At 47.9% G+C, this 27,432-nt stretch overlaps 1 protein-coding gene across 2 annotated transcripts; it reads left to right on the top strand.

Moving 5' to 3' along the window:
* The first annotated feature begins 1,083 nt into the window (after window positions 1-1,083).
* ATL3 (atlastin GTPase 3) lies at window positions 1,084-24,935 on the top strand. Of its 2 annotated transcripts, none has more exons than XM_081174541.1 (13): window positions 1,084-1,225; window positions 8,294-8,511; window positions 9,376-9,519; window positions 10,442-10,546; window positions 11,662-11,712; window positions 12,414-12,470; window positions 14,281-14,373; window positions 14,680-14,818; window positions 16,748-16,875; window positions 18,131-18,187; window positions 19,387-19,458; window positions 20,107-20,538; window positions 21,768-24,935. In XM_081174541.1, exons 1-13 carry the CDS (start codon window positions 1,099-1,101, stop codon window positions 21,876-21,878), a joined length of 1,734 nt encoding a protein of 577 aa, XP_081030667.1. In that variant the 5' UTR covers window positions 1,084-1,098; the 3' UTR covers window positions 21,879-24,935. The 2 variants fall into 2 exon arrangements, with proteins under 2 accessions (XP_081030667.1, XP_081030666.1); XM_081174540.1 differs by lacking the exon at window positions 1,084-1,225 and adding an exon at window positions 6,177-6,496.
* The last annotated feature ends 2,497 nt before the right edge of the window (window positions 24,936-27,432 follow it).

The raw sequence follows: 27,432 nt of genomic DNA, 5'->3' as shown, positions 1-27,432 counted from the left end.
TTTGTACAGTTCTGGTCATCTCATCTCAAAAATGATAGAGTGGACAAAGAAAGGTTGCAACGTTTGAGACTTTTTAGTTTAGAGAAAAAGTGAGTAAGAGGTTACAAGATATAAGTTTATTACATTATGCATAGAGTGGAGCATGGGCGTAGTGAGAATTTATGTTGGGGGGGGCAGAACCGAGCTATCTGTGAAGCGATTGGTCAGTTAGTTAAGTTTTTTTATTTATTACCTGAAGGGGGGTAGCTGCCCCCCTGCCTATGCCCATGGAGTGGAGTAAGTGGACAGGAAAAAGTTTTTTCTCCCTCTCTCCTAACACTAGAACTCTGGGAAATCCAATGAAGCTGACATTTGGAAGATTCAGGACAGATAAAAGAAATTCAAGCAATGCATAGTTAAATCTATGGAACTCACTTCCACAGGAGGCATTGATGGCCATAAACCTAGATGGCTTCAAGAGGATTAGAAAAATTCATGGGGGGGGGGGATAAGGTTATCAATACCCACTAGCCTGGACGGCTATGTTCTGCCTCTATAAGTTGCTGGTGCACTGCTCTTGTGCTGGAATCCTGCTTGCAGGCTTCCCGCAGGTTGGCCACTATGAGAACAAGATGCTGTCCTAGATGGGCCATTGGCCTGATCCAGCAGCTTCTGCCTATGTCTTGATGATTTCTATTTACAAATCATTATTTATAAAGTAAATATTTGTGATTATTTATAAAGTTGCATATAAATTAGCCTCTTTTTCTGCAAATCTGCGCAGAAGCGGCTTGCTTTAAAAAAATAATAATAAAGATTTAAAGGTACTGTATCCTCAAAAACAGGATGCCTTCCCCAGCACGCGCTTCCAAAGCTCCTCCCTGGCGACTCTGAAAGAAGCCCGACCTCTTCCGTCGGCTTCTCCCAAGATCCTCCCTTGGGGAGAAAGCGAGAGAGCGCGTCCTTTCTTGATTCTCCACCCCTTGGTCTCTTGGGAGTTGTAGTTCCCTTGGATTCCCCTTACCCAGTTCCGTGGGTGAGAGACGGCGGCAGCTCGGACTCCAATTCCCAGCATGCACCCTGCCGCAAGGCTCCTTGCCCTCCTCCTTTCCCCGCTTCATGCCTGGCGCGGACCCCGCCTCTTGCCTGCTCCGAGATGGGGCGGGAAGGAGGGCGGGAAGGAGGCGGATCCGTGTCATTCCTTCGGCGGCGGTAGCTGCGAACGGTGTCAAGCTGGCGGCGGGCGGTAAGGGCCCTCTTTTCTTAATCGGATTTGGATCAGCCAACTTTTTGAGGGGGTTTAATATCCTCTATGGGGAGAGATAGGAATATATCCCCCTCCCCATGGAAGATAAGGCCCCTGTGGAGAAACTGAACACCCCCCCCAAAAGATGGGGCGGGGGAGCGTGGGTCCCCGATAGGGATGAGGTGCCTCTGGAGCAGTTTGCAAAGAGCCCCATATAGTGATAGGGACCATTTGTGGGGGAAATGCATGGAGCCCCCTCCCTTTCCAGGGACAGTGGAAACTTACTTTCCTTCCCCAACCTGATGCTTTCAAGATGCATCGGACTACAACTTCCATCCGTGATAAATACTCATGGATAATGGGAGTTGTAGTACTAAATGCAAACTCTGTGGTAGAGCCAGAATGCCTCTGGAGGCCGAGTTGGGGGGCTGGGGCATGGTAGCTTGTTTGGTAGAGCATGCGACTCTTAATCTAAGGGACGTGGGTTCGAGTCCCATTCCGGGCGATTCCTGCATTGCAGGGGGTTGGGCGGTCCCTTCCAACTCTACAATTCTGTGGTTCCTGTTGTTGTTGAACTCATGTCAGCCCCAGGCAGCATGGTCAATGGTCAAGGATGATGGGAGTTGGAGTACAACAAAATCTAGAGAGCCACACTGCCCCATGGATTGAGGTTAATATGGGGAGAATGCAAACACGCCATTGGAAGGGGGTAGTTTGGGTTGCAGCATCTAGACAAAATTCTTCCTCTCTTGTCCCTCTGTGCACAACCTGAAGGTGGTGAGCCTTGCACAATTCTTTATTTTGAACTTTTAACCACACGTTTCTGAAGTCAGGCACCAGTGTTTTCAGTCGGGCTCACTTCTAAGAAAAGTGTGAGCAGGATTTCTTCTGTGGAAGCTCAACCGAGATGGAGTATGGAAAGGAGGATCTTATTTTCAATGCTATTTCCTTGTCTTCCTTCATTAAATCACCCGTGTTTAGCATCCACCTCAAAACTGCATGCAATGCAGGGATGTTGCGCTTGGACAAGCCCCTCTTCCAGGTTCGACAGTATTTGGCAGGCAAATTCCCCGACCAGTATTTCAGCATATTTCTCAATTGTTCACCTCTCATGCTGCTGCCATGTTGGGCGAGATCACCGATCTAGGTGGTGTGGCAATTTTACCTTTCACCAGACTCCTGAAGAAGGTTGCTGCAATGGCAACTTCTTCACGCACAAAGCACGAGTCTTAAACTACTTTAGATACTGGAAGGGTTGCATTATCTTGCTTAAGCCTTTCCATTCATGCAGGCCCACATGGGGAGGGTCTTCTCTGCCTCCCACTGCCACGGACGGAAGTTTGGTTGGTGGGTAAGTGGGAGACGGCTTTCCCCACAGTGATGCCCCGAAAGCTGGAACTGGACATTTGCTGAGCTCCTTCCCTGATGGCGTTTCAGCTCCAGTTTAAAACTTTTTATTTCAACGAGCCTCAGTGGAAGGGCTGCAGCTCGGTGGTAGAACACACACTTTCCATGCAGAACGACTTAGGATCAATCTCCAGTGGCATCTCTAGGTAGGGCTGGGAGAGACCCCTGCCTGAAACCCAGGAGAGCCGCTGCTGGTCAGTGCAGACAGTCCTGAGCTAGATGGACCAATGGTCTGACTTAGCGTAAGATAGCTTCCAATGCACCTTTTAAAATATTTGGTTATGCTCACTCACAATGTTTATGATGTGGTTGTATTGGCTTTCTATATTTTTATGTGTTATAAGGGCATAAGAAGAGCCTGCTGGGTCTGACCAGATGCCTGTGGGATGCTCACAAGCAGGACATGAGCGCAGCCACTCTCTGCCCGCCTGCAGTTCCCAGCAACAGGCCTTCAGAGGCATAGAAAATGCATTCAGAGGCATAGAACATAGCCTTTGTGGGTATTAGCCATCAATACTGCTGGGATAGCTCAGTTGGAAGAGCATGAGACTCTTAATCATGGGTTCAAGCCCCAAGTTGGGCAAAAAGATTCCTGCATTCAAAGGGGCTGGAGCAGATGACCCATGCGGTCCTCCTCTCCTCCATGAATTTGACTAATCCCCTTTTAAAGCCCTCCAAGCTGGTGACCATCGCTACCTCCTGTTGTTTTAAGCATAAGACCAATTATGGATGTACACTGCTACCAGGATCAGAGGCACGATGCCATCGAATACTGGTTGCTAAGATTGGGGAGAGTTGCTTTCTCGCTTGTGGGTTTCTGAGAAGCATCTGCTTGCCGCATAGGACTTTGTTTTGGTCCAGCCTGAATGCTTCTAAAGCTCTTTCACCAGTTCCAAGTTGCCTTGGGTGCTGTTACCCCACTGGAAGGCACAATATCATTTAATGAGCAATGACAGTAATTGAATTAAGGCGTTTGTTGCCACGAGGCGTAGCTAGCTGGTGGTTCTGTGGGCTCTGATGATATCAAAACAGGGGATTGCACAACGACGTGGAACATGGGAAGCTGCCATATCCTGAGCCAGGCTATTTGTCAGTCCACACTGACTGGCAACAACTCCCCAGGGTTTCAGGTAGGGCGAGGACATTCCCACAGCTACCTGGGCTTGAACCTGGTACTTTCTGCATGCTGTGGTCCTTCCATAGAGGAGGAGAGGCTTATTGAGGGCTATTGCCTGTGATGGCTAAACGGAACCTCCCTGTTTAGAGGCAGCATATCTGTAAATGCCAGTTGTGACTTGGGGAGCAGGGAGGCAAGTGAAATGGTTGTTGCCTTAATGCTTTTCTTATGAGCTGAGTTTGCAGAAACAGGGGTTCTGCTTTACTGAGGTGCTGGGAGGCCACAGAAGATGCGATGGGTTGTGTAGAGATAGCACTTGCGTAGGCCTCTGCTTCATGGAGCAGAGGAGATGGTGGAGAGGCTTCCCTTCCAGACAAGTGGCAACGTCTGCTAAATGCAAAACAGGCGAGATTTCAAGGGAGCGGTTGAGGTTTCTGACTCACTGCAGGCAGCAGCTAGCTGGCAGAGCTCATGGTATGTGAGTGAATTGTATTCACACACCCCCCCCCCAACTGGGTGTGTTCAGTGTTGCCTTTTTCCTTTCACGGAAGTTTTACGTTTCAGAGGAGTGTGGAAAACCCTCTTCCGAACTTGCAGCTTGCCAGAAGTAGCTTAGGGCATCTCTGACGAAGGTATTTTAGCAGCAGCAATCTTTGCAGGAGACATTTTAACTGGATTCTTCCCCCTGTTCCCTAGCTCCCCTGAAAATTCTCAAGCAGACACAGCCAATATGTTTGGACCCATAACCTGAAATGTTGCAATGAATAAAGTCTAAGGGTGCGGATTTGAATTTGGGTTCCCCCCAGTTCTTGTCTTATGGTCTGGTAACTACTACACAATATTAGCTTTATCTCTGCTGTTCTTGAGCAACCTTTCTTACCTGCTAGCAGCTGCAACAGTGCCAGTCCTTGCACACAGCTGCTCTAGGCAGCAGCAGCAGCAGCAGCAGCCCACAGGGAAGGCCTAACAACAAATTCTGCATTATACTGCTTCTGATTATCCGGGGTTGGCAGCTTAGATCTGGAAATAAGCTTAATTAGTGTGTGTGTGTGTGTGTGTGTGTGTGTGTGGAACAATAGTTGTATTATTGTTGTTATTATTATTATTACATATATTCATCAATTTTTCAAAAGATGCCAAAAGTGTTTTACAAAAACAAACATTAAAACTAACATAAGCATTATAACAAATTAACCTCAGAGGATGGAATTAGGATGGCTTTAACAGTTTGGAGAACTGGGTCAAAATTAACCAAATGAATTTCAAAAGGGACAAATGTAAAGTTCTGCATTTAGGCAGCGATAATCAGATGCACAAATATAGGATGGGGGACACCTGGCTTGCCAGCAGTACATGTGAAAAGCATCTAGGGTAGACCACAAGCTTAGCATGAGTCAGCAGTGTGATGCAGCAGCAAAGTAAACTAATGCAACTCTAGGCTGCATCAACAAAGGTATAGGATCCAGGTCTAGGGAACTTACAGAACCACTCCATGCTGCATGCGAAGACCGAGAGGTGCTATGATACCTGAAAAGCTGCCACATGGATGATGGAGCAAGCATGTTTTCTGCTGCTTTGGAGTGTAGGACCCAAACCAATAGATTCAAATTGCAAGAAAGAAGATTCTAACTCAACATTAGCAAGAACGTTCTGACAACAAGAGCTGTTTGACAGTGGAACCAAGTCTCTTGGAAGGTAGTGGACTCTGCTTCATTGGAGGTTTTTAAAGAGAGGTTGGATGGCCACCGGTCAGGGATTCTTTAGCTGTAATTCCAGCATAGCTGGGGGGGTGGAATAGAAGCCCATTGGGGCCCCTTCCAGCTCTGCAATTCCATGATTCTCTAAGCCAAAATACTGACTGGTGATGTCTTTTTTATTTGCTTTATGAATGCCATTTTATTTACCTTAAAGCTGTTTGCTGCCGTAATATTTTTACCCTTAATGTTGGCTGGGTAGAAATATTTTTTCACAAATAAATAAAAAATAAAAGTTCCCTTGTGTTTAATTTCCTCCTAGCCTATGCTCTTGCAGTGCTAAGAGCAGGTGGCCTATTGAATTACTTGGGCAGGAAAACAGAGGTTTTAAAGGTGATGCTAATTTAATTGGCCTATTTTTCAACCAGGCAGATAAGAAGATCAGAGAGGAGGCTGGTGTGGTCCTAACTCGACAGCTTGCAAACTGCTGAGTTCAGGGGAGAAATAAAAAGGGTTCTTTTCGCGTAGCAAAAGTCTTTCATTGTGGGGAACCTCAGGCTGAGTTGCCCATGTGGCCCTCCAGACCCCTCTTTCTGGCCCTCTCCTGAGGAGGGGGAAAGGAGGGTTAGAAAGGATAGAAACCTGAGTGAAATAATGGTTCCTCCTTGGAACTCGGCCTAGTGAGCCCTTTGGCTGCTGTTGCCGTGGAGACCGGATTGTTATGATCTCCTTGGGCCAGAGAGGATGGGTTTTGTCCTCTTCCTTTTAGCCTCCTGCTGCCCTCGTTGGTTTGAAAGCTCATGAAAGCCCAGAAGAAGAAGAAGAAGCCAGGCTTGCAACAGAAGCCGCGGCCCTCGAGGAGCTGCCCCAGTTTGCTGGATGCCACCCCCAGGCGGCCCATAATATCTCGCAGAGTCTGCCCGCACAGGTGGGCTCCTCTGACCCGGCCTCGCGGGGCGGTGAGTGGTCCCGGCCGACGAGAGCCATGGAGGTGTGAACCCTCGCCTCAGGAAGTGCCTCTCCTGGATCGGTTCGGCTCCGTGCACATGGATGGTGAGAAGCCAACGAGTGGGGCTCCTGTTTGCTGCGCTAATAATGCACAAGTTGATCTGTGGGGCATCCAGTGTGTATGCATGTGGGGGTTCTAGTGTGCCAGAATTTCAGTAGTCCTGGCAAGAGTATTCCATCTGTGCCACTTAATACCAAGGCAGAAACACAAACACATATGCACATGGGTGTATCTCTCTCTGTATCTGTGCATATATTACATTTATTTTGACATTTAAATCCTACCTTTCCTGTGAGGCGCTCAAGGTGGCCTAGATGGTTCTTCTCCCCATTTTATCTTCCCAACAACTCTGTGAGGTTGGTTCTCTCTCTCTCTCTCTCTCTCTCTCTCTCTCTCTCTCTCTCTCTCTGTGTGTGTGTGTGTGTGTTTGAATCTTAATCGATCCAGGACTGGAGTGAGATACTTGTGTGTCTCCTGCCACTTGTTGATGGACTACAGCTCCCATCATCCCTGACCATTGGCTATGCTCGCTAGGGCTCATGGGAGTTGGAGTCTAGGGCTAGGCGATATCAGGTTTTCGTGATGTATCACCAGCTAAACATTGCAATAAAGTGATACACCATGATCTTGAAAATGATGGAGCATCGGCCCCAGCCCTGTGAGGCACCAGGGTGAAACTGCTACCACCACTCCCTCCACTGCCAGTGTCCAGCAGAAGGAAGTTCCTTGGCCAGAGAAAGAAGTTAAGATCCTAGCTGGCTGACAAGCCACCACCTGTGATATACCTCAGAGTCCAAATGCCATTGTGATCTGGCCCACAAACTGGTCCTGGACGATGTGTTGATACATCGCCCAGGCCTATTGGAGTCCACCAACATCTGGAGGGCCACAGGTTTTTCACCCCTGCCCTAGACTGTTTGAGATCATAGAATCAAAGAATTGTAGAGCTGTAAGGGTCATCTAGTCCAGCCCCCTGGAACCCAGGAATCTCAACTGAAGCATCAAGTACAGATGGCCACCCAACCTCAGCCAAATATGTTAGATCTGATCTTCAGCTTAACAAAACTGAAAAGAGTATGCTTGGTTAATTTTACTCCTGCGTGATTCTCATTATCTTTCCCCCCCGTGACAAAAATTACTTGAGCTCAAATAACTAGATTATTGTGGGTGGTGGGATCAATGTGTACTTCATGTGGTTTAAATGCTATATCCTGTCAAAGCTTTCCTTGGAAGCTGTTATGGCTGAAATACCTGTTAATGTCCTGAGACATGACAATTCAACGGCACAAATTATTTTACCTTATTTACATGCAAAGGTAAAAAAGCACTAGAAACTGCTGGCATGCTAATCTTAGCATATCCAAAGAGTTGTGTGTTTATACCAGGGGTAGGCAACCTAAGGCCTGTGGGCCGGATGCGGCCCAATCACCTTCTCAATCCGGCCCGCAGATAGCCTGGGAATCAGTGTGTTTTTACACGAGTAGAATGTGTCCTTTTATTTAAAATGCATCTCTGGGTTATTTGTGCGGCATAGGAATTCGTTCAGACCACATGGTCTGAGGGACGGTGGACTGAAAAAGGTTGCTGACCCATGCTTTATACCATACCGTACAATTAAAGCACATGGAGTCTTGGGAACTGTGGTTTGTTATGGTGTGCTGGGAATTGTAGTTCGATGAGGGATAAACTACAGTTCCTAGGATTCTTTGGGGGAAGCCATGACTGTTGAAGTACTATAAACGTGCTTTAAATGTATGGGGTTGGCAGGCCTTGCTAGCCTGGTCGTTGCTGTTGTTGTTGTTGTGTATTGACACCCAGCTCCCTTTCTCTCCTTTGTGCAGCTGGGGATGCCATGGGGGGAGCAAAGCCTGGCCCAGTGCAGATTGTGCTGGTGCACAAAGACCAGCACTCCTTTGAGCTGGATGAGAAGGCACTGAGCCGTGTCCTCTTGGCTGATGCTATCCGGGACCTCGACGTGGTGGTGGTGTCCGTGGCTGGTGCCTTCCGCAAAGGCAAATCCTTCCTCTTGGACTTTCTGCTGCGTTATATGTACACACAGGTGAGCCATCCCCCCGTTCGCTGGTTCATTGTCTGTTGCTATTGTTATAGGCCCTTTATTAATTTACAAAGCCCAGAACGACCTAGGGCCAGTGTACCACAGGGAACACCTGAATGAACCCTTACAGCCCATCTCAGTCCTCAAGATCATTTACAGGAGTGTTGTTGACTGTTCTCCAAATTGACGAGGGTCATTTAACAAGGAATCAAGCCTTTAGTGTCACCAGCTCAATCCTGTGGAATACTCTGCCAGCAGAGATTCAGCAGGTGCCTTCTGTGCCAACTTTTAAATGCCTGCTGAAAACTTTCCTAATCCTTCAGGCTTATGCAGGCAATTAAGAATGCATCTTTCCGCAATGCTTAGCCGATTTCTGATTTTGAATTTTGATATGATTTTTATTGTGTGGTTTTATGTACATTGTTGTACACTACCTTTTTTTTTATAAAAAAACCCCGAATAGCAGTATATATATATTTTTAAAAAGCATTATTTAAAACAATGTACCTGGTGCTTAAGAGAGAATTTTCATAAGTAAAACAAAATGGACACAAAGCTCCTATTTGCAAAAAGCCTACATTCTGTTCATCTTCAGCCCCCAAACTTCGGTGGAACCATGCAATCTGGTTTCGTTTGGGCTTTTTTGCATCATGATACCAGACCACGTTTTGATTCTGGTTTGTTTTATTTAGCTAGAGATAAAATCAAGCACAGTTCTGCACAGGTTTGTAATATGACTGGAAGCCTTTGTCAAAACTGAAAGCAGGAGCTGTTATTCTCTTACAGGGGACACGTGGGAGCCTGATGGCTCATTCTTGTTGTACTACAGAGTTTCCTTATTTGTGCTGTTTCCCTGTTGCTCCGCAGAAAGAAGGGGGCAGCACCAATTGGCTGGGTGACAAGGATGAACCCCTGACAGGCTTTTCCTGGCGCGGTGGATCTGACCCGGACACCACAGGCATCCAAATCTGGAGCGAAGTTTTCATTGTGGAGAAACCAAGTGGAAAGAAGGTACGGGGGCAGTTGAGAAGGAGTTGGAATTTGATTAAAATGGAAAGCGAAAACATTTCTTCACCCCTCCATGGCCACAGTAGGAAACCTCAGGACTGAGGGTCAAATGTGGTCCTTTGGTCTGTTGCCGGAACCCATGGTGAAAGAAGCTCAGTCGGTCAAAGGTTTCTGCGCCATGGACAGCTCCAAGTGAGCAACTTTCTCCAGCAAAGGCCCTCTTGCAGACTGCCTCCTCCAAGCTCCACCCCCTTGGGAGAACGCCAGAACCTTAAAGGGCCAACCCTGTGGTCTGAAGATGGGTGCTCCTCCTTCATGCCATTGCCTCTCTCCTGCTGCGCTTCTGACACTGCAGGACTTCTGGTTTGCAGTGGGAAACTTCTGGCTTTTTTTCTAGCTCAGGAGAAGGTGTCTGCAAGGGTCCAGGCTCTTTCCTTATAGCAGTTTTAGAAATTAGCCAGACTGTTTTCACACACTAATACCCCATCCTGTAGAATTCTATCAGTTATATTTTAGCTCCACAATCAGAATTTCAGGAATAAAAATGCTTTTTCTGTGCAGCCTGAGCAGTGCCTTAAAGGCCCTAATGGTCTGGGAAGTGTCTCTGGGAGCTCTTGCCCCATCACTTCAGACCCCATGCTCTCCCTAACTTCCACAGCCAGCTCTGAGCCCAGACCCAGCTACCCCTGCAGCCTCTGTGCCTGTTTCATGACACCCTCCGGTCCTTGCTAGCAGGTCCTCTGGACTCTTCCCCAGGCCACACTGCTTCCCCAGCCACCCCCACCCTTAAAGAAATAATAACCCAGCGAGGACTGAGTATATTCAGAGACCACAGAATGCCAGGGGGTGGGGAGAGTGGAAAACTGTGAGGTGGAGGGAGCACTGGAGCATCTCTTGAGCCTGATGCTCTCACCTGTGCTTCCAGGTGGCGGTCGTGCTGATGGACACCCAGGGAGCTTTTGACAGCCAGTCAACAGTCAAGGACTGCGCCACCATCTTTGCTCTCAGCACCATGACGAGTTCTGTTCAGGTGAGTGTCCCCTGTTTTTTGGTCGTCGTTTGAATAAGGTGTGGCAAGGGCTTTCGCCATGAGCGTGTGATGGGACTCCTCATTGATTAAAGGGGAAGGCGGCTACAATCAAGACAGAAAAGCCAAAGCTGGGTTGTTTCTGGAAAGGCAGTCTGTGTCGCTAGGCCTCTCCTGGCCTTGGAAGAGTGTGTGTGTGTGTGTGTGTGTGTGTGTGTGTGTGTGTAATCGTGTGTGTGTAAGTAAATAAATATATACAGTGGTACCTCGAGTTACAAACACCTCAGGTTACAAACGCTTCAGGTTACAAACTTCGCTAACCTGGAAGAGTTACCTCGAGTTGAGAACTTTGCCCCAGGCTGAGAACGGAAATCGTGTGCCAGCGGCACAGTGGCAGCAAGAGGCCCCATTAGTGAAAGCACACCTCTAGTTAAGAACAGTTTCAGGTTAAGAAAGGACCTTCGGAACGAATTAAGTTCGTAACGAGAGGTACCACTGTATATTCACCCATCCAATCAGGAGTCTGAGCTTGGGAGCCTTTTGGAGACCTGAGGGGGTTATATTTAATTATGTATATTTAAATCCCATCCCAGAAAGTGAAAGCTGGCAAAACAGAACAAGATCTAAAAACTCGGTGGAATTTTGTCCTGTTGTTTCCCTATTCATCCCTGGGCGCTGAAGAAAGCCTGGTCCAAGGTTTCCCAAACTTGGGTCTTCAGCTGTTTTTAGACTACAACACCCATCATCCCTAGGTACCAGGACTAGCGGTCAGGGATGATAGGAGTTGTAGTTCAAAAATGGCTGGAGACCCAAGCTTGGGAAGCCCTGGGCTAGTCTAAGTGAAAGCATCTAGGAATGTAGGGAGCTGCCTTATGCTGAGCGAGGCCATTGGCTGAGTGTTGCCTCCACTGACTGGGAAGCGGTTGTCATGGGTTTCAGCTGGGGGTCTCTTCCAGCCCCACCTGGAGATGCCAGGGATTGAGGCTGGGACCTTCTGCCAGATTAAATCAGTTGAGGCAATCTTTAATGAGCCATAAGAGTCTTTGTTGCAACAGGCTAAGGCAGCTGCCCTTCTGGATTTTTTTCACCATTGCAGCTGTCCCTTTCCCCCTTTTTAGATCTACAACTTGTCTCAGAACATCCAGGAAGATGATCTGCAGCAGCTACAGGTAGGTGATAAGAAAAATAAGAAAAACATTTCCCCTTGCAATGCTCATGGTGCTGTGCAGAACACAACAGGGGGTACAGTTGTTGTTGTGATGGTGGTTGCTATAATTCCTATTTATTTATACTTGCTGCTTGATGCCAGGATAGGCTTCTAAGTGGTTTCCACATAGAACAAGCTCTAGTCCTGCTTGCGGGTTACTGTGATGATAATCTGGTCGGCCACTGTGAGAACAGGATGCTGGTCTGATCCAGCAGAGCTCTTTCTGTGTTCTTTATACTTTCTGAATTCAGCTGTGAGAGACCCGGAGTCAGGGGCACACCTGCTGCCGCCATTCCCTTATCAGGGGTTCCCAAAGGGAGTGTGGCAGGAGAGAATGGCAAGCGTGGCAGGAAGGTTCAAGGACCATCAAAGAAACACCTAAATATGTCAGTGTAGTGTAGTATGGTATAGTCCCAGTATAGGATAGTACTGTATCAAAATAATATTTATTTATATGGATATATTTTCAAAATGAGAGCAAGAGCATTGAGTGATACTGCGTTGTTTCTTTTTGTTTTCCAATGCATTTCTTATCAGTGGAAAATTTGGTGTGGTGCAAGCAATTTCTTTTTCTGAGAGTGTGGCCTGAGTAAAAAAATTTGTGAGAACCGCTGCTTTAGATCTTTAAACAAAATTCAGCATGTTTCTGATTTCCTTTTGTAGCTCTTTACAGAGTATGGACGCCTGGCCATGGACGAGAGCTTCCTCAAACCATTCCAGGTATGCATCTGACGAGATGGGGCTGGACCAGGAGGTGGGAGACTCACATACCATCTTGGTTGGTGGGCCCTCACTTCCCGCAGTCCATGCACGCTCCAGATTTGCAGAGTCTGCAGATTTGTTACTCCACTGTACGGAAGCTTGATGCAGATTTCAAGGGTCAGTGGGGAGAAATGGGCAGAGGGGTGGTTTTTTCAAATCCCCGCTCAGTGACAAAGCTTACTGGGTGACCTTGGAGCACTCACAGTCCTTCAGCCTAACCTTCCTCACAGGGTGTTCTGAGGATTTTTTTCCCCAGGGCGTGGGTTGGGGAAAGAGCAATGCTCTGAGCTGCTTGCAAGGAACAGTGGGGTGCAATGGGAGGTGGATTGGTTTTGTAGAACTGAACTGAGCGGTGAAATTAGATTTTCTGTTTGTATATACAGTGGTACCTCAGGTTACATACGCTTCAGGTTACATACGCTTCAGGTTACAGACTCCGCTAACCCAGAAATAGTACCTCGGGTTAAGAACTTTGCTTCAGGATGAGAACAGAAATCGTGCTCTGGCGGCGCAGCAGCAGCAGGAGTCCCCATTAGCTAAAGTGGTGCTTCAGGTTAAGAACAGTTTCAGGTTCAGATCGGACCTCCGGAACGAATTAAGTACTTAACCCGAGGTACCACTGTATTTAGAGTTGAGTTATTCTCACTCGCCTGACATATTTCCGGTCCCCTCCAAACATCCTTTTTATGGTGCATTCATGGTTGGTTGTGTTCATGATGGGGGCAGTTAGATACGATCCCACTTTCAATCCTTTGTGTTTGCAAAAAAATCTAGGTGGACGTATTGCTTCATTTCCCATTGGTGCCTGTCCTATTACTTCCCTGTAACTTTTCATACCGCAAATGTCCTAGGGTGGGTGGTGGTGGTTGTTTTTTTACCCACCTTAATTGCACTGCAAGGCACGTAGACAGCCAAACCAGGATGAATGCTCCTTGTTGTTAAACTGCTAACCCCCCACAAACAAATCGGAAGGGATGCTCAATAAAGATAATGTCACATGACCTCTTCAGGCATCCTTTCTATGGCACATTCGTGATGGTTTTTTGCTTCTGATGGTGTCGGGGTGGTTATGTGCAAAGAGTGCCTCCCTCCCGACCGCGGTAACACTGGGGAAGCCTCGCTGAACATCTGTTAAAATGGAACAATGCGTGGATGGCCCAGTATGAAACCCATCATGAAAGCACTATTATTGCGTCAATGATATGTTGCAGAATACAGTGGTACCTTGGGTTACAGACGCTTCAGGTTACAGACTCCGCTAACCCAGAAATAGTACCTCGGGTTAAGAACTTTGCTTCAGGAGGAGTACAGAAATCGCGTGGCGGCAGCGGGAGGCCCCATTAGCTAAAGTGGTACCTCAGGTTAAGAACAGTTTCAGGTTGAGAACGGACCTCTGGAACGAATCAAATTCTTAACCTGAGGTACCACTGTACTGTACATCCTCCCCCAAAATAAAACCCCCGCCAGTCGGGGGGGGGGGGGCTTCCCATTTCAGGGGAAGCAGAGCTTGCTCCCATGGAGGGAGGTCTGTTTCTCTCACGTCCTCTTCAGGACCTTCTCATTGGGGCATCTGGCTGTTCTTTGCATGAAGCAGGATGCTGGACTATAGATGGGACAGTCTCCCCACCCCTGGTTTACTGGGTTAGGTTCTCAAGGAGCTCTCCCAGCCACACCTGCCTCCCTGTCTGCTAGAACTGAGCCAAACTTTCTCAGAAGATCTGTTTTTGAGGCCCTTTCTCAGTCCTCCCACCTCTCTCACGCCATGCAGACCCTGATGTTCCTGGTCCGTGACTGGAGCTTCCCATATGAGTACCACTACGGCCTGGAAGGTGGCATGCGTTTCTTGGACAAGCGTTTGCAGGTAAACAAACAAACCCAAAAGCAATTGAACCCGTTGGAGGAGACCTGGCGGAGAGGAGCTTGTCATGGCATGGAATTATTAGGAAAAGTAACTACAGGACTAGAACCTCCGCCGGGTTTTTATTTTAAATGAAAGTTGACAAACTCAAGGATACTACCACGTTGCAGCATGCAAGCATCCTTCTCCTTAACTTTGTCCATTTATATTTCCTCCAATTTGGAAATTAACATTGTTCTTAACTTGAAATTCTCTTGTCATTTAAAAAAAGAAAAGTGTGAGATGACTTATGGTCCTTCCCACCACCAGGTGAAATCTCACCAGCACGAGGAGATCCAGCATGTCCGGAAGCACATCCATTCCTGCTTCACCAAGGTCAACTGTTTCCTCCTGCCCCATCCAGGCCTCAAAGTGGCCACCAGTCCGAATTTTGATGGGCGTCTGAAAGGTATGGGCCCCGTCTTGTCCAATGGCAAACTCAGCAAGCCAGGATTAGAAACTCTGCTTTGTTCCCGGTTTGCAGGGCGTGGAAGCAGCAGGTGGAAAGGCAAAACTGTGATCTGGTGGGCGGGCATTGTTGTGCATGAGCCCAAGGGATCCGAAGGATCTGTTTACGTACCACCAAACCATGGTTTGGTGCGACTAGCCCTTATGTTGTCCCACAAACCAATGGCTAAGCTTCCTTAACCATGGTTTGGTGTGATGCAATGTTTCAGGGGTACCCAAGGTAGAGCTTGTATGTGCTTTTGTGGAGGGGAATATTATATATATATACAGTGGTACCTCAGGCTACATACACTTCAGGTTACAGACTCCGCCAACCCAGAAATAGTACCTCGGGTTAAGAACTTTGCTTCAGGATGAGAACAGAAATTTTGTGGCAGCGGCGCAGCAGCAGCAGGAGGCCCCATTAGCTAAAGTGGTGCTTCAGGTTAAGAACAGTTTCAGGTTAAGTACGGACCTCTGGAACGAATTAAGTACTTAACCTGAGGTATCACTGTATATATAACTTTCCAACAAGGCTATTGAAATTCTGTGGCCTGTATGCCAATTGACTTGCTCTCTCAAATTTGCATAACTGATTTTGCACACTTCCTTACTTTGCATAATTGTTTTGACTTCCACTAGTTTGCTTTGGGGCTCAGTTCAAGACACTTGCTTTGACCTTTAAAAGCCCTAAAGCGTTTAGGACTGGAATATCTCCAGAATTGTTTTTGCCCATATGAATGTCTCCGAGGTCCTGCTTTCAAGGTTCAAGTCCTTCCACTTATCTGAGATAAGCCACAGGGGGTACCTGGGAGAAAAAGTCTCCTGGTCTGTATTTAGACAGCCTCCAGAGAGAAATGTGCTTGATTTTGTTTAACTGGGTTTTTGGAGGATTCTCATTTGATTATTCTGCTTTCATTTTTAAATAGCTCAATTTTTTCCTGCAATTGGTTGTCATTTTAGGTTTTTATCATGTTGATCTTTTTGTGTCATGTACTTTTGTTTTTGTTTTAAAAAACCCAGTATATTTATCTGAAATAATTGTGATTGGGAAGGTCAAGGAACTGTATTGCTTTCCAATTCAGCTGCTTCCCTGGCTTTGAACACAAATTTTCAAGAATAGCTTTCCCGACAGAATCTCTGTGGAGAGGATACTTGAACTGATGATGCATAAATAAACATATTGATTGTGTAATGTGTGCTGTACTGTGTGCTGTATATGTGTGCCACTGGACAGGTTACTGTAGTTATATGTAGTTCTGGTATAATAATAATAATAATAGTAATAATAGTAATAATAATAATAATAATTAATAATAAAAATTTATTTATACCCCGCCTATCTGGCTGGGCTTCCCCAGCCACTCTGGGTGGCTTCCAACCAAATAGTAAAATACAGTGGTACCTCAGGTTACATACGCTTCAGGTTATATACGCTTCAGGTTACAGACTCCGCTAACCCAGAAATAGTACCTCGGGTTAAGATCTTTGCTTCAGGATGAGAACAGAAATCGTGCTCCGGCGGCGCGGCAGCAGCAGGAGGCCCCATTAGCTAAAGTGGTGCTTCAGGTTAAGAACAGTTTCAGGTTAAGAACGGACCTCCGGAACGAATTAAGTACTTAACCTGAGGTACCACTGTACAGTAATATTTACATGAAAACCAATAGAAATTATTGGGAGGTCGAGAGAAAAAGAATAGTTTTGCCATCAGGAGGACTAGAATTGTCAATCTTTTTTTAAAAAAAGAAAGTTGATGTGCTCAGCTGCCTTTTGTGTACCTAGTGCTGTGTTTGTTGTGTCTTTTATGTGGAATCGCAGAATTCTGGCTATCCGCAATGAGAGCAGTTTCCTTCGATTCTCTCCTACCTCCCGTCTATCTCTTTTCCCGCAGACATTGCAGATGAGTTTAAAGAACAGCTGCAGAAGCTCATTCCGTTTGTGCTGGATCCCAGCCAGCTCCTGGAGAAGGAGATCAACGGTTCCAAAGTGACCTGTCGGGGCTTGCTGGAGTACTTCAGGGTATGCTTCGTTTCTCTTTCTTTCCCCACCTTTAAGGCAGGAGGTGGGGATCCCTTGTGCCTTGGGATGTTGCGGGACCCCATCAGCTCCAGCCCACTCTGTGGTGCAGCCGCATTTGGAATTCTGTATACGGTTCTGGTTGCCTCACCACAAAGAGGAGTTGGAAAAGGTTCAGAAAAGGGCAGCCAGAATGGAACAACTCCCCTATGAGGAAAGGGTCCAGCGTTTGGGACTTTTTAGTTTAGAGCAAAGGCAGGTGAGAGGTAACATGCCAGAAGTTTGTAAAATGATGCACAGCACATTTAAACGCTAGAACTCGTGAGCATCCAGTGAAGCTGAATGTTAATGGTAATTCAGGACAGGTAAATGAAAGGACTTCGTCAAACAGTCCGTAGTTAAACTGTGGAACTCCCTGCCACAGGAGGCAATGATGGTCACCAACTTGGACGACTTTAAAAGAGGATGAGACAAATTCATGAAGAGAAAGGACTAGCGATGGCTACGCTCTGCCTCTGCAGTTGGATTTGAGGTCTGAGCATGCTCCTGGGGCATAGAATATTGACTGCCTGCTAATGGAAAGAAATAGAAAGCCAGAGGGGAAATGGAATGGAGTATCCTGGGAGAGGGCACGACTGGCTAGATCGCTGAGCAGGATCACTCCACAATGCGACATTTTGTTGTAGGTGTCGCTTGTTTCTGGCAGCTAGTACTTTTACCACCTAAGACTTTCTTGTTTTATTCTTAAGTTACTGTATTGAATTGTTACTAGACATTCCAATGGAAGAACAAAATAAGTTTGCCAGTCCCAGCTATAATAACTTTCCAGAGGTTGTATCGCAAATGTATCCGCTAAGGCCGATAGGTTTCTTTTTCTCAGTGCCTTTGGTCAGAAGACTGTCTACCCATTCCTAACCATCCAAACAGAGGATCCGGCCATTTGAAGGAGGATGGTTCAAGAGAAATATAGTCCCAGCAACAAAGCTAGAATTCATTATTAACTGCTCCTTTTGGAAATATCCTCTGTTTAAGTGACTCAGACAGATTAAACACCACTCCTTCTCTGTTTGATTGCGGTTTCACTGGCACTGGGTATTCCAACATCCTCCCGTGACTCCTTAGCAGCCTCCTGAAATTCCAGCTTCAAGATTCAGTCTATTCTTTTGGATCTCAGTTTGTTTGTTAACTAATTGGTGTTGGTATTCTTGTTACTGGCAAAGGACTGTAGCTGAACCCTGTTGACCTTACCTCCCTCCAGGCTTATATCAAGATCTACCAGGGGGAAGACCTGCCTCATCCCAAGTCCATGTTGCTGGTGAGCTTTGCCTGGGGTAGCAAGATACAGTATGTTCCTATTTGGGGAGTTGCCATCACTTGGCAGAAGGTCCCACCCAGTGGCATCTCCAGGTAGGGCTGGGAGAGACTCTCTGCCTGAAACCCTGGAGAGCTGCTGCCAGTCAGTGTAGACACTGCTGGGCTAGGTGGACCATTGCATCTGTGGGAAGAAGGGCACACTGCTTTCTTCTTAAGAGGAAGGCCCTGGCTCACCGGGAGAGCACATGCTCAGCATGCAGAAGGTCCCAGGTTCGATTCCCAGCGTCTCCGGGTAGAGCGGGGAATAACGCCTCCTCTTTGAAACCCTGGAGAGCCACTGCTAGACATTAGCAATCTAAATGGATCCAATGAGTCTCACTCAGCAGAAGGCAGTTTCCTATGTTATTTCAGGGCTAGATAGATCCAGAGGGGCAAGCTGGATAGAAGGCAGCTACACGAAGCATGCCAAGGGGAGAAACTTGCTCAGAGGTTTTGCGTGGAGCTCAGGTGCCATGCTCTCCACTGCCTCCCTCCGCACCGCACACCCCCTGCAGTCTTAAGCGCCTCCCTGTTTGTGATGGGTGCTAGATTGACTGTCCCACAGCACTTGCTGACGCCAGTGTTTGAAATTCATCAGGCGCGTTTTGCACCTGGCTATCAGTCACTTGCTACCAAGTTAAAGATGCCGAGGCACTAGGAGGCGCATGCCTGGGGATCCTTGGATCTTGCCTGTTTTCACACACTGACAACACATCCTGTAGAATTCTCTCCATGGTATTTTTTTCTGCACCACCAGAATGAATTTCAGGAACCAAAAGGTAACTAAACATTCTGTTTTGGCAACTGCAACCTTGGTTTAAGGAGCCATTTGGCATCCAGCTTATATATCTGAGTTTCTAACACTGGCTGACGCTGGTGCCAGGGCACTTGGTCAAATGGGTAGTTTGCAGTCTGGGATGTAGAACTCACTTACCTGCAAACAACTCAGCTTTTCTCGAGCCTTCCTTTTTCTTTTTCTAAAGCAACGGAGTTTCTGGTCCTTATGATTGCGAAGGCATGTTTGCTGAGCATGTACCCCAGTTTGGGGGGAGGGCATAAGATTGCAGAAGTGGGAAATATGCCTTGTTGGGGGGGTGGAGGGGGGCACAGACGGTGGAACTGATTACATCCCTGTTCTCATTTTACAATCTTTGCTCTCAGGCTACTGCAGAAGCCAACAACCTGGCTGCTGTTGCTTCGGCCAAGGATATGTATTACACCAATATGGAGAAGGTGAGAACGGAGTTGGGGTTGGGGCAATAAAATGGCAAGAAATTCACATTTTAAAGTAATGACCCAGAACAGTTAGAGAAGCTCCTCTTTAAACACCGCTCTGAACTGAAACAGTTGAGACCAACAGGCCCAAAGAACAGAAAAACAATCAAGACAGCCCATCAAGTTTATAAGGGAGTGGCATTCACGTCTGATATTTCCTCCCCAAGGTAGGGCACAGTGACACTCCACAAATTGAACTCCCTTATATCACCAGTTCTAAGCTATAGTCTGACTTCTGATGGGGCAGCTTCCTAACACTGAACTAAAAAGGATGCTTATAGCCAGTGGAGGTTGGCCTATTAGGGTGAATAGGGCACTGCCCCATCTACCTTAGTCCACCCTCAGCCAACACCCACCTTGCCTTCCTTCCTACTTGCAACCAGTCCAGGATGTGGCAGTTCCTGTTAAGTTTTCTCCTGCTTAGTTCAGCAGCAAACAGGATGGCAAGATGCTAGAGTGAGTTGGTGCTGGCTGCCATTGGCTCTGGCGCCACCTACTGTCAGGCTCCTTGCCTTCCACCCAGTGTGAGCACCAGCCAGCGTTGTTCTTAGCCTGCTTTGGAAGGTTGGCTGTGTTAACACCTGTATCCCCTGTCCTGCCCCACAGCTGTGTGGCGGCGACAAGCCGTATGTTGCGCCGGATCTCCTGGAGGAGAAGCACCGCGTGCAGAGCGCCATGGCCTTGAAGCAATTCCAGACCACCAAAAAGATGGGGGGCAAGGAGTTCAGCCAGCGCTATGAGGAGGAGCTGGTGAGGGAGATGAACAGCATCTACGAGGACCTCTGCAAGCACAACCAGAGCAAGAACATCTTCAACACGTTCCGGACGCCTGCCGCCATCTTCAGCCTCATCATCTCCCTCTACATGGGCTCCAACTTCTCAAACTACATTGGCCTCGGCTTTGTTGCCCAGCTCTGCACCTTTCTCGTAGGGATCCTCCTCCTCTGCCTCCTGGCCTGGGGCTACATCCGCTACTCAGGCCAGTACCGCGAGCTGGGCGTCATCATCGACACTACGGCCGAGTTCCTGCTGGAAAGGGTGAGTGGCGGCCTACAAAGCACCAGGTGGATTAACGGTGGAAGCCCGAGGAGATAGCCCCACATGGACCTGCGCTTCCATATGTAGTATTCTGTATCGCATGGCATGCAGGGACCAAAAGAAAGACCCACCGTAATGAAATGGTGCGATGGCAGAGGATCAGAGGCGTAGTGTGGGGAGGGCTGGGGGGTCGTGGTCCCAGGTGCAGATTTTGGAAAGGGTGTGAGGGGGTGCAACCAGGCACCCCCCACGACAGGCTCCCTCATTCACTGAGCTGTGTCTGGGCTGGGCCTTCAGGGCTGGGGCAGCGGCACCTCCTCCTTGTGGCTGGTAAAGGGAGGCCCTTGCGTGCCCCAACCCTAGGCTGGCTGAGGGCGAGGAAGTGGGAGGGTGCTGCCACTGCTACCTACCGAGGCAAGAGGCTCAGGCAGCTGCCTCCTTTGCGAACAGGATGCCACAGCCCTCAGGTCTCTCCTCCTCACGAGGTGGCTTCAAGTCTCTTTCTCCCTCCCCTCACTTTGCCTCACTCATAGCAGGCTCAGACCGCTGCAGCTCAGTCGGCGATGAGGGCTTGGGCTTGTGCAGCCACCTTTCGCTTTCTGGGCGCCAACAACCCACATTACGCCACTGTTCTGGATCCCAGTTGCTAGAAAACATAGGCGGGGAGAGGAATGTTAGATCTGTCTCCTGCTTGTGAACTTCCCAGAGGTATCTGGATGGCCACTGTGCGAACAGGATGGTGGACTGGATAGGGCAATGGCCTGATGCAGCAGGACTGTTCTTATGTTACTAACAGAATAATATTATTTATATGCCGCCCATCGGACTGGGTTGCTGCAGCCACTCTGGGCAGCTCTCAACAAAATATTAAAAACACAATAAAGCATCAAATATTAAAAACTTCCCCATATGGGGCTGCCTTCAGGTGTCTTCTAAAAGTTGAATAGTTCATTTCTTTGCCGTCTGATGGGAGGTGGGGAAGAGGAGACCTGTTCAAAAGTGGGACCTTGCTCTCAATTCTGTTTTTTGCAGCACCTGGCCTCAAATAAATATGAAAAGAAAAAAATGGGGGAGGGAGGAGCAGGAATCTCAGTTCCTCAGAAGGCATATGTGTGACTGAATGCCACCTGTTACGTCTTTTGACGATTCAATGTTTTGAAAGTTATTCCTGCATTGAAGGGGGTTGGACCCCATGATCGTATGACCTAACCATTCTCCCTTCTCCCCAGGCCACCAACCGTACAAACAGTTCCACTCAGGTTGCGGAAACAAGCAGCTCGCCGTCGTCCTCCAGGCCTCCGTCATCTAGGCCGAGACCTGAGGATAAGAAAAGCAAGTGAGGTCTTAGCAGGAAAGAGAAAGCTACAAACTCGTGGCCAAGCGACCGTCTCGCTGCAGCCTGCAAACCCGGGAATCGCTTGCAGGGCTTCTAGAGAGCAACTCAGCCTCTGGTTCCGGATATTATTTGCTCCCTTCACATTTAATATTTCTTTCTTTTTTAAAAAAGGAACTGCTTCCCTTGCTCCCCTCCCTTTTAATTTTTGTGCACTTTAAAAGAAAAATCAGCTTTAACGTTCTGTACCAGTTCGTGCCTTGCCTGGGAGCTTGGGGGGGGGGACACCCCCCCAAACGTCAGGTGCTGATCTTGTTCCTTCCACTACCCCCTTCTTATCTCTTTCTGCATATTCTTCTTGGGAATGGGAGGCAGCGGTTATCTCCCTCCCCAAAAGAACCAGCTGCACCACTACCGGCAGCGAAACCTCCAGTACTTCAGCTCATTGCAGCCATCTTGCTGGCGGGGCTCCTGCTTTGGGCATCCTTTGCCCCAAAGTGGAAGATGCGGATTTTGTGGCCTGTGCCAGGGCCAATCCGAAGCAACTTGTGCCTTTGTGACGCTGAACAAGCACCCTTGTGCCTGTGGCAGCGAAGGGACCCCTCACTTAGTCCTGCTGTTGCCTTAGAAAACAGTATCGGTAGGCTTCTTTCAGGGAAGAACTGATTTATTTAGCATCCTGCAGGCGTTGAGACTGTGGTCTCTGTCCTTTTGCCCCCAGCTCCGATCCTGCTTTCGCTCTCGCGCAGCCGTGATGCGTTGAGGGCAGGGGGACCGAGTGTGTCCCTATGCCAGGCTCCAGGCAGGTGTCTCTGGGAACGAATCGGCTGTGTGCACAGCCAAATACCCGTGGCAATGCTGAATCCTCTATTCAGAGGGTTGCATCCAATGCTAGTCCTACTCAGGATAGACCTGCAAGACATGACTAACTCATTTATTTCAGTAGGTCTACTCTTGAGTGGGAGTAGTAGGCTGCAACTCTCTGTGTACCGTAGAAGCTGGGGATAGCCGCCAATGGTGCCTGCCAGATGTTGATGGACTACAACTCCCATAATCCCGGTCCATTTTTCTTGCTGCCTTGGGCTGATGCTGGTTGTACTTCTGTGATATCTGTTGGCTGCACTTGCTCTCGGCAGCGATCTGGGAATGTGCCTAGATCAGCAACCTGTGACCCATCAAGCCAAACAGCCATGTGTGACAGCCTCTTCTTGGGTGGGGGGCAGGTTGCCTGTTTGGCACTTCGGAAAAAAAGTGTGTGTGTGTCAAGATGCAATCTCCAGTCTGTGGGCGGGTCAGGCTTGGTGGGACACAGATTGTGCAAGTCTGCTCTGGATATTGACCTGTGAGTCAGGTGAAATTTATTCCAAGAAGGCTGGGAGCAGGCTTAGGAGATCCGTCGCCTGTACTGGGGAAATAAGGATTCGCCAAGCGGGCTCACAGTTTTAAAGTCTTATTTGAGATTTGGGGGTGGGGGTGGGGAAAGAGGAAGCAGACTCCCATTCTGCACAGTGCTCAAAACAAAGCCCTTAACCCTACTAGCCTTCTCTCCCCACAAACAACGCCTGCCCCACCATGTGACTGTTAGAAAGTTCAAGTCTGCTTGGATGCCAGAAATGTCAGGTCAGAGGGTCTGGTTCTTGTTTCGGTTCCAACGTCTCTCCCTTATTCTTGTGCCACACCAAAAAAAATTTATTATTCTGCTCAAGGCTCTTAATTACTCCCGCCTCTTCTCACATTCCTGGTTTCCTCCTTTCCGCGCAGGTTTTAATAGCTTTATAAGGCCAGGGGTGGGGGCTCCCTTCTTGGCCTTGCCTTTTGCTACTTTGCTGTCCCCTTTCCCCTTTGCAGCTGGAATAATATCCTGATCAAAAAGCACAAGACACTGACAGCTTCTAGGCCCACTGCATTGCGGAGGGGGAAACTGGCACCACACGGCTTAATATTCATTTCTGCTCTGCTTGTTGGGGTGGCCTCCCTTGCGTGGTCCCACTGACCTTTCCATTCCATAGCTTGCTTGTGTTTTTGGTGAACCAGGTGTGAGGAAACTTTGGCACTCCCATCACCCCTGGCTATTGACCGTGCTTGCAGGGGCTGATGGGAGCTGTAGTTCAGCAACAAGGGCTCCCCCACACCTGTGGGACAGCTTTTCACGGTGCCCCTTTCCCAATGGCACATGTTTCATGTTAACGATTTACAGCGTGTGTATGTGCACACACGCGGGGCGGGAGCTGAAACATTTTTCCAAGGCTGTGATGGCAGTGAAGTCATCTGGGTGACTAGCTAGAGCTCCAGGTGGCTGTAACATTCCACTTGTTCTAGTGCTCAACGACGGGTAACTTAACTCTTTCTCACTTGCGTGTATAGGGGTACATTTGCACGATAACCTGGTTGCGGGGAAGGGATGCATGAGTCGTTCCTGGCCTCATTGCTTGTAACCTTTTGAAGAAATGGGGTGTGGGCAACCTGTTTGCACCTGTGGCTTTTTGAAGGGTTACGTCAGGAGCACAGAACAAGACGGTGCAACTCCTGTTATCTGCTTTCTGCAACCAGGCAATGAGTAGTGTCACCCTGCATTTAAATCTCCCTCCTCGCACACTCTTTCCCTCTCTGTAGTGGATGTATCGTATAGCAAGGGGATGCCCCTCTCTGTGTTGCCACGTACCAGTTGAAATTGGCTTGCAGCTCAGATTGGTTAGGAAAGGAAGAAGCTCTTTTTGGCTCCCTTTGGAACACACAGGTTCTACACAGAAGGGAGGGGAGTGTTAAGTTCAAATCAGGGACCTGCGACTCCCCTGCCCCAAGAAATAATTCTGTTGATAATTGCCCATGTTATGTGCTCATACAGCCAGGTTGCGTGATCATTCCTTTCTCTTGTTGAGAGCACTTCCTTGCCTCCTCGTCTTAAGAACTCCCTCTGTGAGCTTGTTAGTCATTGTATTAGAACTTTCAGCCGGGGACCAACGCTGTGGGGGAGGGAATGTAGATGCCAAATCATATTTATAAAGCGCAAAAAAGAATTGCATTCCACTTTGCAACTGCAAAAATAAAGACCAAGATACTGAAACTGTGTTTTGATATGTGTTTGTTCCTCCCTCCCCATGTGTGTACACACACACATTAATGTGAGTTGAATGGATGATGTGCATAACAACCGGCCATTATGCACATTTACCAGGCCTCATGGACAGTGTACATAATCTGTCCGTGGGGAAGGAATTGTGCATAATCTCCATCAAACCTTGGGGAATGTGCACATCTTGAGTGCATTTTGAACATTCTCTGGGCAATATGCACATACTCTGGTCAGTCTGCATAATCAACCAGGAAACATGCCCATGATTTCTATCTCCAGAAGCATGCAGTCTACCTGCTCTTGCATGGGCCACAATATACCCTCCCACTGATCATTCATGGTTCGAACCAGATTCACACTTGCTAAGCTACAGCAACTCTGCAACATCAAGAATTCCCTAATCTGGAAAAAATAGAAAAATTCCTTCCAGTAGCACCTTAAAGACCAACTAAGACCAAATCTGGGTTTGCTCTTTTTTCCTACACCCAGTTTGCAGTGTGTGTCCTTCCAGAGGCCCTCTTTAAATATATGAATAAATACATTGACAGCTGCCTTGTGTGGGGTGAGGCCGTTTGCCCAGCCTCCCCAGGATTGTCTGACTTTGACTTCAGCAGAGAATGGCCTCTTCTATCGCTTGTGGCCTCATCCTCTTAGGAACTGAACCTGGGACCTTCTGCATGCAAATCAGGTGCTCTGTGCTGGACTCCAGGAGTAAGACATAATTTTGCATTTTAATTCCTGTTCTGTTCTCTCTGTGCCACAACTTACGTAGCCAAAACAGCAGCATCTTCCACAAAAATGGGGGCTTTATTATTCTTTGCTTGCTCGGGCTGATGGGAGTTGCAGCTCAATAACATAGTTCAAGCATATGAAGCCAAGGCAGCTGCCAAGATCCAAGTGTCACGCAGAAGAAAGGCAAATAGTGCCCCGGGTGAGAACATCATTGTCATTGCACAATGAAGCAACAAGGCATTGCTTCATCAAGAGCTGGAGTTAGGGGAGAGTGACCTGTTTGGTTGTACTGGGTGCAGAGCCTCGGGTGCGTTGCTGGGGATGCTGCAACTATCATTTAGAATGGGGCGCAGGAGGCGGAGGGGTGTGAAATTTGGGTGTTGTACAGAGTGGCGCTATGGGTTAAACCATAGAGTCTAGGACTTGCCGATCAGAAGGTCGGCAGTTCGAATCCCCGCGACGGGGTAAGCTCCTGTTGCTTGGTCCCTGCTCCTGCCCACCTAGGAGTTTGAAAGCACGTCAAAGTGCAAGTAGATAAATAGGTACCGCTCCAGCTGGAAGATAAATGGCATTTCTGTGTGCTGCTCTGGTTTGCCAGAAGCGGCTTAGTCATGCTGGCCACATGACCCGGAAACTGTACACCGGCTTCCTCAGCCAATAAAGCAAGATGAGCGCCACAATCCCAGAGTCATCCGCGACTGGACCTAATGGTCAGGGGTCCCTTTACCTTTTACAGGGGGCCAAGGTCCTCCAATGCTTCATCGCGGCTCCAGTACACCACTGTTCACACCCAAAGGGGAGCACTTACTTTCTGGAGTGGCAGAGCCTTAGGATCTTCGCCAACTTTCGTCCTGATTTGCTCGTGCAAACGTCTCGTGGTAGTTAGACAAAGGACCCTTCCAGGCTGGTGATTGATTCTGCAGGTGTGCCCTGCAACATTTCATTGGTGCAATAATAGTGCGTCACTGGCAGGGTTTATGCCGGATTGTCCATGCATCATTCTGCTTTATTAGTAGTTTGTGATGTTTCCGCAGTGTTCCTGCATAACTGCCATCTGGAAGTGCCCTGATACCACCATGAACATAAACTATGGTGAATGCACATTAACAAGGAGGTCTGCAGGGTGCTGTGGATGATCTTCATTGGGCATTCATCCTGATTTGTTTATGGGGCTGTTATACTACAATGTGCATTCATCCTGATTTGCTTGAGGCTGTTTACATGTCTCCCATTATCTCCCATTATCTCGTTCATACAATACTTCTCAGTTCATTTCCTTGTCACTTTCCAAACCACAAAAGTCTTTTTTTTTAAAATGGATTTGTTGTGGTAGGGCGACACAACTTTTCTTATTCCACCAGGCCTATGCAGGCAATTAAGAACACATCGTTCTGCAATGGTTAATTGATGCCGTTAACCCCCCCCCACTTTTTATGGTTTTGTTGTGCAGTTTTATGGTTTTATTGCTGTGAATGATACAGCAGTATACAAATATTGTTATAAATGTGCAAATCTATATTTCAAGTATATGCACCCAAATCCCTCCCGCAAAATACAGCATAGAGCAGCCTTCCTCTCAGTTGGTTAGAGTGTAGTGCTGATAATGTCAGGGTTTCAGGATTGATCCTCAGGGTCCCTTCCAACTTTGATTCTACGACTCCTCAACCTTAGGGTTTTCATTCACCCGGAATTTCTCGAACATAACAGCACAACAACAACCGGTGTCCGGGAAAATCCGGATGTATGGCAAGCACTT

This window comes from Podarcis bocagei, assembly GCF_964188305.1.
Source record: "Podarcis bocagei genome assembly, chromosome: 16".
Lineage (NCBI taxonomy): Eukaryota > Metazoa > Chordata > Lepidosauria > Squamata > Lacertidae > Podarcis > Podarcis bocagei.
The sequence above is the reverse complement of the archived record's forward strand: the minus strand, read 5'-3'. Positions and strand labels throughout refer to the sequence as shown.

Excerpts from the sequence above, each read along its gene's own strand:
- ATL3 (XM_081174540.1), top strand. The coding sequence starts at position 6,244 with ATGAAAGCCCAGAAGAAGAAGAAGAAGCCAGGCTTGCAACAGAAGCCG. Across the intron at positions 10,547-11,661 it reads CCATGACGAGTTCTGTTCAG|ATCTACAACTTGTCTCAGAA; the intron begins GTGAGTGTCCCC and ends CCCCCTTTTTAG. Across the intron at positions 14,819-16,747 it reads TTTTGATGGGCGTCTGAAAG|ACATTGCAGATGAGTTTAAA; the intron begins GTATGGGCCCCG and ends CTTTTCCCGCAG.